We start from the raw sequence: 15,931 nt of genomic DNA on the forward strand, positions 1-15,931 counted from the left end.
ATTCTAAAAACATGTTTGACTCAACAGCCGAGGTGGAGCTGTGAGGATGTAACAATGATCTTATGTTTGTGCAGCAACAGCTGGATGTGAACAAACAGATCCTTCAGATGCTTCACGCTGTATGCTTGAATCAGAGTGTGTTGTAATTGTACATTTACACACATTCTTGAAATTAATTAAAAAAACATAGCCATAAAAATGACAAACTCCAATTCACACTGCTTATCACAGTTGAATATTGCATTGTATTATAAAGTATAGTTAATGCACCCTTTAATTGAGAACCAAAAGTATGAAAATGAATCTTACCCTGTCCTTTTCATGCCCTAGTCGGCGAGGTTCCAGTTCTTCATATGTGGGCACCATTCCGTCTCTCTTTGCAATTTGGTATTCTTTTCTCAGCTGCTGGATTCGGTCCATGTTGCTGCAAATGCAAAGGAAACACAAACTATTGCAACAGTAATAGTGTATTGTTTTTTGAAGGTGTCTTTCTGGATAAGGTAGATTAACAAGGGTCACTGAGGTAACTAAAAATCAGGAGTGATAATTCTTAGATGGAGGTCTAGAGGACATGTTTGCAAAGTAATTCCCATGTTGACCTTGAGGAACACCAGTAGTCACAGAAAAAGACTGGAATTTGAAAGAAGTTGATAGAACTGAGTGGCCAACTTGTTGGCCAGGTTGGAGAGGATCTCTACATGGCTACTGAAAATAAAAAAATTAAGGAAGGCCAGCAACGAAAACTGATGGTTGTACCAAGTTACCTGACTGGCCATAGTGACTGCAAAGCTAGATGGCGCTTACTCTTAACCGACGACTTAAAAAAATAAATGTGGACCAAGATAACATCTTTTAAATTGCAAGATTTCAGTTTTTAAGATCGGCTAAACCTTCTTACTAATGACATTTCTCTCTCTTGCAGAGCTAGATAAATTCTTTGCTCTGGGCAGATACCACCAATAATAATTCTATAAATGTTTAAAATGAGTGGCAAAACATGCTATGTTAACGCTGATATGAATATTTCAAAAATGTGCTCCATTAGTAATGGTATAAAAATTATAGATCAGCAGTATGATATTAAATAAGAAATGTGTCATTAAGAGCTATAAATATTTATGGGCTTATGATAAATAAGCCTCATTTAATGATACACATTCAAAATCTGTTAAAGATGAAATAATCGGGGAAGTGGTTCAGCTTAGATAAATGGTAAATCATAAATATTGATATACTGGATAATATCTGCCAAATCCTAAAATCTAAACATATCAAGAAGCACTATTCATTTAATAGTTAATCCCTGGTGTAGCAAAATTGAAATATAAAAGGTATAGCAAACCATATTTTGATGGCACCTGAACCAATTCAATTTCAAAAAGAAATAAAAACAAAATAAGATGTGCCTTTACAATAGGGGGTTTAGTTTGTATTGTCCCAGGCAACAAGTAAAATTGATCATTAAATTTGGGATAGAAGGATGAGCTTAACAAGAACAATAATTGTATTACTTCTCATTTGATGCATCTTGCATCACTTTTTCATATTGATTATTTGTAGAACATTTAGGCATGCAAAATAGCCTTAACTATAAAACTTCTCTTTTTCTGAGGCTACACCAGTATTACACCCCCCTTCACACAGACACACACATTCACTCAAACACAATACATGGAATGAAACAACTGGGCCAAAGTGTGCAGAAGTGGTGCAAAATGTCTTGACACCTTGTTTTTTTTTTTAAAAATAAGAAGTGCACAATAATAGGTAACAAAAATACTTGCAAAATCACAACAATTTTAGACAAAAATGTAAAGCTTCCCATTTCAGTGAGGAGTTCATGCGTATGATTTGCTTTTAAGAGTCAGTTTTGGCCCCCAGCCTTGAGTTTGACACCTGTGTTCTATCCTTTTCATACAATCCATCTTCTTGTCCCTCCCAGCCCTCTTAATCTCTTTATCATCTTTTTATCTCCATCGTCTGTGCGGCGGCTCCACCTCATCTCATCCTAAATCATTTTTGTCTCCCGAACCTCCCAAGCTTGTGTTGCGTTCTAATTAGCTGACATCTTCACTAATGAAGTTTGACAACAAAAGATGACCAAAGATGGCAGGTGGGTCAAAAAGGAAAAGCACTGAAGGAAATAAATGTGTGTAGCAAAGAAAGACACTTTGTACAGTGTAATTGCATCATGAGGTTGGTACTCAAACTCATACAGGTTGTGCCAGGGCTCACTTTTGTCTTCAGGCTAACCGGAAGCGACACACGTTTTAAAAATCCACCTGACAGAATATGACACCGCGCCTTTTGCAGTAGCGCATAAGCATGGAGAGTAATTACGCTTCTGTCGACTGCCGTGACATCAATCGGACTGGCTGTCTAAATGCCTGCACGTGCTACACTCAGTGGTAGAAAAGGCTGGCGTCCTGTCTACACAGTGATCCGGATGTCTTTTTAAACAGATTGAAAATTATACATCATTTAGGCATAGCTTCTGTATGCAAATGAGATGCTGCACGTGGTCAGGTGCCTGACATGAACATTTCATAGGTAAGCCAGTCTGTTTACTTCACCTTTTACTTGACAGAAGGCTTATTTGCTCAATATGTCTAACAATATAAGTACACAAAAAAGAGTATTGTCCATTCATGTTTCTTTAACATGTAATGCAAATTTACGATAAGAACTTACGGAGAGTAATAATGCTGCCTTATAGATAGGTGGTCATTGTAAAATAAATCTCCGCCACTGACTTTTCCATAAAAGGACATTACGTTTTCTGCTTCCAAACCAATTGAGCTTAACTTGTTGATGGCTACACTGACTCATCATGTCTTCCAAGTACTGCAGGATTTTGAAAAAGTCGAAAGATGCCCTTGATGACGACAGATTTCTGGAGTTAAAACCAATGTCACGCATGACTTCAGATAAGACCTAAGCGTAACACACGAGTGCCTAGTACAAAAGATCAAAGGGTTAGCTGACGGATTGCTCATCCCCAAATATTTGACTTTTCCTTAAGGAATTTAAAAATATATATTTTTTAAGAATTCATTCCAAAACAACAACCCGTTTTATTATTGATGCTAAGAAACAAAAGGGCTGAAATAGACCAAAAAGCCACTTGAGATGACTAAAAACATTTATAGTTGAATAGTATCATTATTTGGTGGCCCGACGACTGAGTGGTTAGCGTGTCGGCCTAACAGTTTTGGGGTCCTGGGTTCGAATCCAGGTCGGTTCTCCTGTGTGGAGTTTGCATGTTCTCCCTGGGCCTGCGTGGGTTTTCTCTGGGTACTCTGGTTTCCTCCCACATTCCAAAAATATGCATGGTAGGCTGGTTGGACACTCTAAATTGCCCCTCGGTATGAGTGTGAGTGAATGGTTGTCTGAAACAAACTTTTAAATTATTAAAAACAATATTTTATCTTTGAATCATATCTTTCTTGTAGTAAAGGTTAAGCCAAACCCAGGATGTTTCATTTAATATATGTAATATCCTTTTAAAGAATATGCCAATTGATTTATTTTCCTGCAAAAAAAATGGTTCATATTGGTAAAAAACTTCAAATTGATTGGTCCCTACTTACAAGTTTTCCGTCCGGTGTTTGTCCCTGAGTGCTTCTGTGCCATTTCGAAATGAATGATGTGTCCTTCTACTGCCAGTGTGTGCTTTCACAATGTAAAAATCCGATGTTCAATTGCGGGCGGATGTCCTTTGCATGAAATGTATTTTTCAATGTGTACTACTTGTTCAAATAGAGGGGAGAAACATAAATGAGAGGAAGCGAGTGGACCAGGGTGAAGAGAGGCCTAGAAAGGCTTCATTGAAGGAAGGAGAGCAAGAGAGAGGAAAGGATGGTAGATGAGTGCCTCTTGAGAGCTTTCTCTATTAGCCAGCCTGAATCATTCACTTTGAGTCCAGGAAAACACAAATGCAGGCTTTTTTCAAAAATGTCCTTCCATCATCGCTTGCTCCCCGACCTCTTCTCATTCCCCTCTTTTATTCCCCTGTACATTCACTGCACCTTGCATCTCAATTTACTTCATCCTCCATTTTTCTCTACTTTTGCATCTCTCTTTTCCCTCTACTTTGCTCCTTTAGCCCTCAACACTCAATGACCGCAATATCCACATCTCTGGAATAATCACAAAACATACAGGTTAATTTCCCTTCCCCACGGTATCCATCACCAGTTGCTACTGCTTATTTACTATTATTGCTCCACAGCCAAAGTTGGGGAAAAACTGGGCATTTTTTGAATGAATTATGGTTGTGATTAACTAATTGAATGCCATCAACGTTTCTAGACGTCCAAACCATTTATAGCGGACGAGACAAATATTTGTCCCTCCCAGTCCAAATGGAATGGATGAGTCGCATCGTCAATGGCACTGAAAGTGGACCAATCATAGCCAGTCCTTCTAGTTTAAATCATTGGATGTCAATGTTGTCAATTGTCAGACAATGGTTTAATGCCATGGAACATATTTTGTTACAAGCCTAACCCTACTTCATACAGCTGTAGTAAGGTATTCAAAATAGACACAGATCATTCATGAAAGCCATAAAAAACATTTAAACATCAATTTTTCATTTCGTTTTGAACCCTTGGTCTCAAAACTGAGAGGCCAACATGCTAACCTATCTTCTACCATGCTGCCTAAATAAACATAAACACAAGACAAATACATTCCTCAATCAATGAAACGATAATTTAAACGTTAATAAATGAACAAAATAACAAATGCAGTATATTGATGTACTAACGCACCTTACCAGGTGTGTTATGTATTCAAATCGACTCATCGACGTGTGCGCCTTACAGTCCAAAAATCACGATAAATGGAAGACATTTTATGACTTATTATTTGTGATTAAACCATTATTTGGCAATATCCCTGCTACCAGTCAGAGGAAAACTATTTTCCATATTCAATTTGAAGAAAACAGCGATCCAATCAGAGCAATACTCAGTACATAATGAATGAGAGTCAGAATAGCATTCTTGGCTTTTACAATTGAAAATATCTCGCAGATCCAATAAAAGGACATGAAATATTTAAAACAAAAAATAATAAAAATATGGTATAGGATCTTTGAAGTCATAAATGTTCCCCCAAGAGTCATTTTTACATTCTTTATGAAGCTCTAAACACAACTTGTCCCTTTCCTGTCCTCAAAATGTCATCACTCACTGTCTTTGTCTCTAACCCTCTGTATTTGGTGGCTTTTTTATGCTTTTTAGAATAAATTCCTCTTTTCCCTGGCACTTCCTTTAGCCCCAAAACATTCATTCTAGCTCTTTCTTCTCTATAACTATTTTCTGCTTCATCTTCTCTCTGTTTTCTTTTCTTTAACTTCCCTACGCTTTATTCCTAATCCTACTTGACCTTCCATTTGGCCTCCTTTTACTTTCAAGACACTTCAAATCCCTCTTCTTGCTCATACTCACCATGGTCCTTGAACCTCCTTAGCGCTCACATTTTTCAACTAAGAAAAATGCATCTGGATTTTCTCATGCATTTCAATAAGTAATCAAGGGGTTGTATCCCTGTGGAATGTAAATATTAAAAGATACTACCATATTTCCCAGAATAGAGAGTTGATACAGTCCAAAATGACTCGTGACGGCAAAAAATAAATGAAAATGCTCGTATAAGGCGCAACACAATAGTATATATTTCTAACTAACATTTAAGAATAATTAAATTTCGATGTTTTGACATTATATACCATATTTTCTTGCATATTGACCCCCTCCTCAATGTGTTACTTTGAATGATCATCTGCTGGATTGCACATTCCGAAAGGGTGTTGCCTGCACGTGGATGAATTAAAAAAGGAAGTCACATGACCAGTATTACAAGGAATTGTGTCCGAGTCTCTGGATGCAATAATAGAATGAGATACACATTACGAAGGTATCAAAGCTATTCATACTCTTAGTTCAAATGGAGTGCAAATCCATTGACATTAATGGCACTCAAACATGATCAGTAATAAGCGGTGCAAACAATTTCTAGAGAAACTGAAATATCAAAATTGAACTTTTATTGTTCTTGACAATAATTTGCGATTGATCATTCTTGTGCACGTGCAAAAATAACACCTTCCTTCAAACTCACTTCACTCTCTTCTCTTCAGAGTGATTGCATTCTAATTGGTCAAGGGCCAGAGGTTGTTGTCGTTGTTATGGTAACCTGGGAGCACTTTGGATGGGCTAGTGGTGATGATTGTAGTGGAGGGGTGGCCAACATCCACTCAAGACTGTAGGGAGCATTAGACCAAGCTTTGTCAGTCACTTCAGAGAAATTGAGGGTTTTTGACAGCTCCACCTGACTATGTAACTGCACAAAACAATGAGGGCAAAATAATGCACAATCCAGTTCAAATCTTTTTCAAGGGCAAAATATATATTGCTTGTGTTGAATTTTCCTCGCACATTCAAGCCCCCGTCTTGCTCCTTTTTGCCTCCTGGAGTCTCAAATCAAGTGCAATTGCAGGTGTTTATTTTTCTATTATTGCAATTCTGTGTTTAATAGGTTTACCAAATGTGCCAGCATTAAACACTGTGCCCTTTTCAGTAATATATTTTGGAATAGTTAGAAGTAAACAATGTGATGTATTTCTGCTGTGTGGTTTAAATGAATCCCCTCGGAAAGCACAGTTGCAGAGGACAAACAAAGAAATTATGGACGTTGAAAAAAAAAAATCTAACTAGGGCTTATTCTAAGATACTCGTATCCCTCCAGGTTCTGACAAGCAGGTGTCTGACTGGAGTGTGTTGGTCTGGGATGACATTTGCATGACTTGAAAAACTAGGCTTGTCATCGTTGAAAGCAATTTTAGCGTAAAGACAAGGAAGGATATTCAGATGAGTTTGTACAACCAGTGGCAGACTTAAATGTGCGCATTCTGGGAACAAACGCCACCCTTCACATTATGACATCGCTTGACCCCACAAAAGGGTGTTCATCTGAGACTCTATTCAGTTTAACAACAAAGAAAAAGCAACCTGTCATGCATTCTACCCTACTCCCCATAACACCATCAGCATTCAGGAGCTGTGTTTTATAAAGTGTCCTACTATTAAAGTGACACTCCTAAGGTTCCTGAATACGTGACATAATAACAAAAGGTATAGTCAGCCTTACCTGTCACTGGATGTTGCAGATCCAGGGGCGAGAGCAGTCCCAGCTCCTTTGGGTTTGTTGACCTTTGCATAGAGCCTATCAAACTGGTCTTCTGGTACAACTCCTGGGTCATAACTCCGATTGTCTTGCCCAGAAAAGGTCGCTGGAGCCGGGGGAGAAGGTGTCCTGATATGGCCATGCTGTACTGTATTATGTGGAGAGGACTGAAGCAGTGGTACAGGTGGGGATATCATATCACGATCTTTAAAGGATTGTATTCGGGCATATTGGGGATCCGTGTCATCGTCCTCCACATTTTCAAATATGGATCTGCTAAATTGATCATTTAGTAGTTCAGGATGTCTCGCCTCAAGTCTAGTGAATGCAAAAAAATGTAGTTAAACATTTTTTTTGAAAAAACATAAATGATATAATAAATATTCCGAACCTCTCACGCTCTTCTTTCATCCTTTCAAATTCTAGGTCACTGAGTGGATCTGACTTCTGACGCTGCAAAACTGTCTTGGCCTCCTTCTTGTCCTCTTTTTTCTTTCCAAATCTGAGCAAATCACAGTCATGTTAAAAAAGATAGGGATAAGAAATATGAAAATTGAACTATCAAGGGGAACTTGGCAGAAAATGTTAAACTTTTAACTCAATGGCTCACACCCAAATTTGCTGGTGAACTACGTTTGATTGATTAATTCAGCAACACTAAAACTAAGGAAACACATCAGCAACCTTCAAACTGTTCTAAAGACTGTTCATTTATAAATCAACTCATTGCCTGCCACTGACCGTGATAGATGTCCAATAAATTATAACTTTTGGGCGATGTTAAAGCAAAACACTAGTGTGAAATGCTACATGTGTGTGATTTTCTTCAAAAGCAAAGAACATTCCCACAGTGTTCCTTAGAGACACACGAGATCTGCCATACCACTACTAAGTCCAACAATGCTCACAAGGAATATGACAGAACCACAGCCGCAAAGACTGACAGGCAGCCAGTTGGATGAACGCAAAAGCTCCTGCTATGTCATTAGTGGGAACAGAAGGATGACTTGTGAATATTCATGACCTCACACTAAATTCTTTACCACCACTCATTTGCATGTGAGGACAATTTAATCACAATTATCTACACAGGTTATTAGAGTACCATCTGTGTTAGAAATGGTTTGTGCTTGTAGGGGAAAAAGTAATTTGCTGGGTCTGACTTGTGACCACAAAAAAATAAAAAAATAAAAATGCTGTGAGTTCTATCGACTTACTTTAATAGTTGATTTGTTCATAAGCAATAAAGTGCCAGGATGTGCATTGTACATGTTTTCAATTTCGCAGCAATACCAAATGTAGTTAAAAGGATTAGTCCATCACACTGTTCCTACACAACTCCCTCCAAGGTGTTTCTATAATTGAACCACATTATAGTGCATTAAAACTGTAATAATTCCAAGTGTCTTGGGAAATTTACTGTATACAGCATCAGAGCTCCACCGACTGCCTGAACCCAAATTTGCCTTTATTTTATTTTTAATTAATTTGCCATCGGCAGGAACATTTCCTTAATTTACATGATCGTGTATGATGGTAATGTTTGTGTTTGATAGTGTGGTTGCTGGAAATGGAGTGAAAGCCTGTTTGGATATCAAAGTCTTAGCACACAGATGGGGATTACTAAAATAGTGAGACTGGGAATTTACTAAACCTTGATGGATTTTTGTTGACCCAGCAGACATGGGATCTCTGCTTACTGAAGGTCAGAAATATGAGCCAACAGAAGGGGAGAGATAAATATTTTTATTTTTGACTGCCACTAATAATAATAATAATCGGACATAGGCCATGTCGTCATTACCACAACACAAAAAAGCCTACTTGTCTCCAACTTTGGTCACTGCCAACCCTCCCAAAAGATTGTCCCTCACCACCAATCACCTATCACTCAACTTTCAAGTCTCTATTATTTTTATTCTACTGGTCTCTCCCATTGCCTCACCTCCCTCCGCCGACCCTTGAGCAGATCACTGATTGACATTGTGCCACCGTGACAAACAAATGAATGCAGCCAGCAAACACACACGCATGTGCCCAGAGACACACTCACATCTGATTGGCAGGCATGACAACAGTCAGTGACACGCCAATGACTCTCTGTCACATTATTTGATTGGCAGCTCGGGTGTCCATCCACCCATTTCGAGCCTGTTCCCACTAATTATAAAACAAAAGCAAGAGTCTGGTCAGAAGAGATTGGCATTTTTGCCTGATAAATCAAGAGGCAGCTACGGAACAGAATAATTATCTTCACACTTTAAAAATGTGAACTCCTAAAGTCATTCCGGTTGAAAGGCTGCATTCGAGGCATCAAATTGTTGTGTGCAAATCTTCAATGAAATCCCACTGGTAAAATTTGAACTGCTATTAAACTACAGCAATGGTTCTTATCATGTGTTATGAGTACCATCTGCATTCTGACTTGATGTTTTCTATACCTCTACATGTAACTCATAGCTCCTGTGACCCATACTCACAGCCCAAGAAATAAAGTGTACCCATAGTAGAAGTCAGAGAAAGCAACAGGATGAATATTTTCACCAGCCAGTCTCACTGACAAGCAAACAACAACTAAGCTGCCCGTAAGGAGCGCACCTCAAGCTCAAAATGGAGGGAGCCAGTATTAATGGGCCCCACTGTTATGACAGGATAATAGTCTCATGGATGGAACATTTTAAGTCTACCAGAGGTGTCACATTTGGACCAGCTGGCGCAAGCAGTGCGTGAGGAAGGAGCGAAAGAAGGCACTGTGAGCACAGCTGCAGAACATTAGCGGGGTACGCACACCACATACGCACAACAGTGATTCACGGTGACCATCAGCCAACGACGTGGCCACCATCTGACTCTGTGACCAATCGCAATGTGAATAATCATGATCTTTGCTATGCATATTCTTTCCAATGTATTTTTTACCATTATTAGTCTTAATTCCGATTCCTCATTCTTCTCCACTCACACACAAGTGACTGTTAGATCTGATTGGCAGATGGCAGCAGTCTAGTTGACAGAGCCAGCTGTCCACTTTGATTTTAATGTGTTAAAGGGAATTTAAATGAAATTGCATTGAAGCCTTTTAGCAATTCGGGTTGTATTTTCCAGATACTTTGCAAAGTCCATCGCGAGGTAAAAATGTTCAACATCTTTTTTCTTTACAGATGGTACACGGACAAATGAAACTGTAATTGCAGGTAAAAGCAAAAGTGTGAACGCTGAACATAATTAAGATAATTATACCTAAAACCAGGAACATTAGGACTATGTCCTACTATTCCATTCGCTTCAGAGCATTATGGTATACATTTGTCCGTACGCCAACGAGGCAAATCTCAGCCTAGATGGAACTCTGAGCAGCACCAATTTGCCCTCTTAGTCTTCAACCATTACGTGCAATCAAATGCAGATAGGGAGCAGAGGCTTGAAGGGAAAGAAAGCAAGGGAACATTTTTTTTGAATGATACCAAGATTACAGTGCTACAGGAGGAGCAAGAGCAAGAGGCTACATATAAAGGGTTGGAAGTAAGGAAAGAACAAAGGCTGATGACCCAGTTTATTAAAATGAAGAATCAAGAATATAGGGGCCGCAAGATATGCACTAAAATGGTGGCTCGTATTTTGTTTAATACAAAATGTTGTTCATTACCTTGAAAGTGGCACTGAATGAATCATTGGTGTCCATTGACAGTAATGGAAGAAGCAGAGTTACTCTAAAAATTCACTATTAGTAGTTTGGAGCCTATCGTAGCCAACTATGGTCAGCAGACAAGGGACCCCATGAATTGGTTACCAGTCCCGCTCGAAAACCGATGACGGCCCAGGAAGAACATGCAAACACCACTGAGAAAGGGTGGAACCCACCGGGGATTGAACCCTTGATCTCAGAACTGTGAGCCAGACGTGCTAACCACTCATTCAGATCAGATTACATGCACATGTTTTTCTAGAGATAAGTATCGAGGTCATGTTTAATGAAATCCCAACATTCATGATCAAAAATCGCACGGGGTAGCAAGTTAAAATTAAAACAAAGTCTACAGTGTTCAACGGAACACTAACCCATTGAAAGTTAGTGTATGTTCCTACCGTACCTCCCACTGAAATACACGTATACAATTGGAGTTAATTACACCAAATAGGTCCAACAGTTCATTTTAAGGACAATTTAAAGAAATTAGTACACTGCTCTAACAGTGTTCTTTCTCTGCCACTTATCACGTAATAGCGCTTAACAGAGGTAAGTGTGTAAGTGGGTTTTGATGTGAGCTATTCAATTGACTATACAACAGCTATATGGAAATGATAATTATATACCGAGTTCCCTATAGCTCCTCATTCAGGCATTTGGGACTTAGATTTTTTTTATTTGATCCAAGGCTATCCTAGTCAAAATGAATTCGACATCCGTGGCTGTTAATGGCAGCAATTGAGTTTTAAAGTAGTTGCTGTTTTTAAATCAAAACATACTTCATACGAAACGTTCCAAAGCGGGAAATAACTTGCCCAGTTTTGCTTGGATTGATACCCAAAAGCAACTCTGGTTGATGTGACCGGCCTTGAAATCATTAAACTATTTTGTGGGGAAACTAAATTTTCTTCAGAAGCTTGTAGAAGGCAATAAAAAAAAAGGGAATTTGGTTGTATTAGGGTGAGTTCAAGTGTTGGAATTTGTAGATTGTGATCCTTGATTGGGAATGGAAAAAATGGGATGTCACTTATATAGCATTTTATATCACCTTCTCAACAATGAACTAATTATAAAGGATCATCAAGAGGACTTGTTCATTTTTTTACATTATATGTCTTAGCAGTGACATTCAGTTTTTTCAAGATTAAAAAAAATACAAAATATCGACCTATTAGCGTATAGAAGGTAAAAAGCCTCACCTCAGCAGGCTAAAGCCAATTTTCTTGGACTTCTTTTCAGTCTCCTCAGACTCCTCTGCTTTTTTTCTCTCCTTTTCTTTTTCTTTTCCTTTGTTTTTTTCCTTCTTTTTAGTTTTTTTTTTCTTTTTCTTGTCTGCTTTTGTTTTCTCCTCCCCCGGATCCCCTAACCCTTGGCGCGAAGAGCTGCTGGCTGGCGTTTCACGTCCTGAGCTCTGCTCTGATACATCTAAAAAAGAAATGCAAAGAAAATGACAAAGCGTGGGAAAGGGGCACTAAAAGGCAGAAAAGATCTTAACTAATTTTCTGCACTTAAACTTTGCTCAAAATCAATGAAACCTCATTGACTGAAACAACTGTGATTTTAGACTAATGTTTAAGATGAAATAACAGAAATGTCAGTTTTTAGGTCAACAATGTCAATGTCTCAATATCGCAATGATTAATAATTCCTTGTTAGCATACAATGGCCCTCAAGCAAACCATTCCTACCATGACAAAGATGATTTACATTACCGTGCCAAAATAGCAAGAGGAAACATTTTTATACTAAACTTGTGAACGCTATCATTGTGGAGGGCACATTCAAGGACTGTTCTTTGTCAATTAACAGTGGCTTCCAAAAGTTTTGAACAATTAGAACCATGGTGACAGACACAACTTGTGTGTGTGCGCAGTGTTGACATGCCCTATTAGGCCCATCCTGTGTATAGTGTAGTGATCTGAAACAGGCCATCTCATTACTCTGGTGGTGACTGATAAGAGTTTGCTGCTAATAACACTAGTGGGAATTGAGCCACACCTCACAGTGAAATAAACCAAGCTGATAGCATTTACCTCCTGAATAAATATTTAGAACTAAGTCAGAACTTAAATATTGGCTTAAATGCTGAAGGGCAGTTTGCTACATTGCTTCATGCAGTTTCTGTTGACAGCATTTCTGTGTTTTTTTTCCTATGTCAGAGGGGAAAAACTAAAGCGGGCATTTACACAATCTATTTGTACTAGCAGGGCTGGCAGTGAAGGATCATGTTTTTGTGCCTCTGACGTTGCTAGGCGCCCATTCAGTTTTGTTTGGATGTCTATCGCCGTTAGTGGTTGATCAATCTAAACAAATATTTTGATCTTCACCTGGATCTTAAATTCACCCAGATCTATGTTGAGTTGATATTTTTGCACAAATGTTCGTTTCAAAATTCCACTCACCATCGTCATCTACAGGTGGCCCATCATAGGACTTATCGATAGCTGCCCTAAAGCTTTCGTTGCAACCTCTTCCTCTGGTCATGTTTGGGCGAGGGCGGTGAAAAGGCAGTAGTTCGTTCTTTCTGCTGACCTCGGACATAGCAGTTTGCAGACTTTCCAACGAACAGGATTTTTTCAAGCCCAGGGTGGGACCGAGTCCAGAAGGAGTTGGTGGAGCTAGAGAAAGTAGTAGAACACAAAGATCCAGTCAAGAAAGGTTGTATATGTGATTTATCTACTCAAATAAGATGATATTAAAAAAAGGCGATGGTCATTTGGTGAAATATGAAACACTCTGGTCTTGTGAGGTTTAAGATAGGGACCGTAGTACAAGAGAAGTTGGCCAGGAGTCAGAAAGCCAATAACATAGGTGTCCTTTTTTAAAACTAACGGCGCCAGGAAGCAAACCTTCGATCTAGTTTACAGTGGCATTGTTTAGTTTGTGATGGATGTGTTTTCTGGAGTCGCACAGGTTCTCTATCAATCATGACTCCATTGAAAGATATTACTAAGGGAGGAAAGGGAGCAACAAAAGGAAAAGATGAACAGAGCAGAGTCGATTGCAAGAAAAATACTCAGAGCTAACAACACCGTACGTGTAAGTTGGACCATCTGGTGGATCCAAAGGTGATGTGAAGCCTGGAACTGACTGGATTGCAAAGTTTTAACACGTTCAGATGTTAAAACAATAAGAAAACAGTTGCAACCAAGGGTGTTATTTTTCCAAAAGTGTGGATATTCACTGTAGAAGGCTGTTCTATAATTAACTGCTTCATATTGAGTTTACTGTAACAAGCAAAAGCTTTTCTTTGCCTCAATGTGTTACATGGGAAAAAATGGATGGGAGGCATACAACACCACGAAGGCAACCAATCAGGTTTATTCTTTCCAGCATGGTGATGTGGAGGAAAGGGAAAATGGAAAGTGGTGATCAAGACCCTGCTGCCAGCTCAAAATACATTTGTCCAGGTTAAAATTATGCACCCCCTCCACACACACACACACACACCTGATGGCTTGAGATTGTCAATAGGATGCCACTTTGATTCATGATAGCTAAAGCAGAATCACTTAAGATAATGATTCCCTATACACATGACCGGTCTTGCGGTGTTTGTATGTGTGTGTATTTTGTCATGAGATGAGAAGGCTGATGACTACGTGACTGCAGCATCAATTCTGGCCCACCCGCATCCACACACACATACATGCATGCATAATGTACATTGGCTGCTGGCAGGAGAGATGGACAAGGGCTGTGACTGGTGTTGCTCCCATCCATAAACATACCACACATTATGTGCAGATGCCAACTATAATTATATTTTAATGAAGACAATGGCCAGAAAATTAAATTGTAACATAATATGACCATTAGTGAGTGCCTTGTGGAAAATACTGAATTAATATCCAGGGGAAACCAACCATTAAGTTGAAATTTACGTATTATATCAACAACATGAAATGATATTCAGCTTTTGTGATTCCCTGCACATAAACTTGGAATTGGAATTCTTGCTGAAATTTTCACATACAATCCAAAACACACACATACACGTACACATTTTTATAACACTTAAAAAGGATATGGGGTATTATGTGATGCAATGAATGTACATTTAGTACCTCTAGTCTAAATGTATCAGTAGTATGAACATAAATAACAAAGCCAGGTTCTATATGATATATTTTTTTCTATTGGGGGATCAACAATTCTCTACGTCTAATACCGTCAGTTTAAGATATTTGTTACAGAAAAAAACGAAAGCGGTCTGTTTTGCTGTCAGTCAAGCACACTTACTCTCCAACACAAAGTATTTGTGCATAGCAGGATTTGTGTCATCAATGTAATTACTGTGGTCTAAATGTAAGATGATAGTATTAAGCTCCTTTTGAAAAGTGTGTGAGAAACACAGAGCGGGCGAGAGAGATACATAACATAAGTGATTAGTTGGAAAGGCTGCAAATATGGAACTGGCAGAAGAATACAGACAGTAAGACGATGACACAGAAAGAGAAACAAAGACAATGAGGAATTATAGCGACGAGAGGAGCATGGCAACAAGAAAGGAAGTATAAAAGTAAATCAAGTATTGAAAATGAAACACAAGCAGATAGGCTGCCAAGCTATCTCTGAGCAATTTTGTTGGCATCAAGTCAAAAGGCTACTTTCAAAGTCAAAATTACACTTTGGAGTAACAGCTTAAGAGCGAGCTGCAGCAACACAGCCAACCGAGCAGAACAACAAGCTTCACTTCAAGAATGTCAAACCATACTGAGGAGTTTCTCAACCAGAGATATGTATTAGTTAGCATTAAAACTTGATTACCACTCCAACTCCTAACTAGAATTGAATACATTTTAATCCTAAACACATCTCTAGAACATAGGGAGACCGAATGAGGTATGTATTAACAATCGTGTCAGTATGAACCTGGAACTCACCACTCGTCTGTGCTGTAGATACGGATATTTAAACTTCCTCCACCTACTTTGTTCGTTTTAGTTCTAGTTTCTGCATGGCAGCCAGTGAGTCAACAAACTAGTCGGTCCTGATTTGTCCTTTTACCCTGTGTCTGATTAATAAAGGAAACCAGAAGTAAGCCAT

At 38.8% G+C, this 15,931-nt stretch overlaps 1 protein-coding gene across 1 annotated transcript in view; it reads right to left on the reverse strand.

Annotated features, from left to right (window-relative positions):
* LOC144087145 (partitioning defective 3 homolog B-like) overlaps positions 1-15,931 on the reverse strand; it is a 79,468-nt gene that overhangs the window by 24,680 nt on the left and 38,857 nt on the right. The window contains exons 19-23 of the mRNA XM_077617487.1: positions 13,285-13,500; positions 12,082-12,307; positions 7,586-7,696; positions 7,159-7,512; positions 310-424 (exon numbers count right to left, since the gene is read on the reverse strand). Coding sequence (XP_077473613.1) covers positions 310-424; positions 7,159-7,512; positions 7,586-7,696; positions 12,082-12,307; positions 13,285-13,500 — 1,022 coding nt within the window. The remainder of the gene's footprint in view (positions 1-309; positions 425-7,158; positions 7,513-7,585; positions 7,697-12,081; positions 12,308-13,284; positions 13,501-15,931) is intronic.

The sequence above is a fragment of the Stigmatopora argus genome, chromosome 13 (genome assembly GCF_051989625.1).
Source record: "Stigmatopora argus isolate UIUO_Sarg chromosome 13, RoL_Sarg_1.0, whole genome shotgun sequence".
NCBI classification, from domain to species: domain Eukaryota; kingdom Metazoa; phylum Chordata; class Actinopteri; order Syngnathiformes; family Syngnathidae; genus Stigmatopora; species Stigmatopora argus.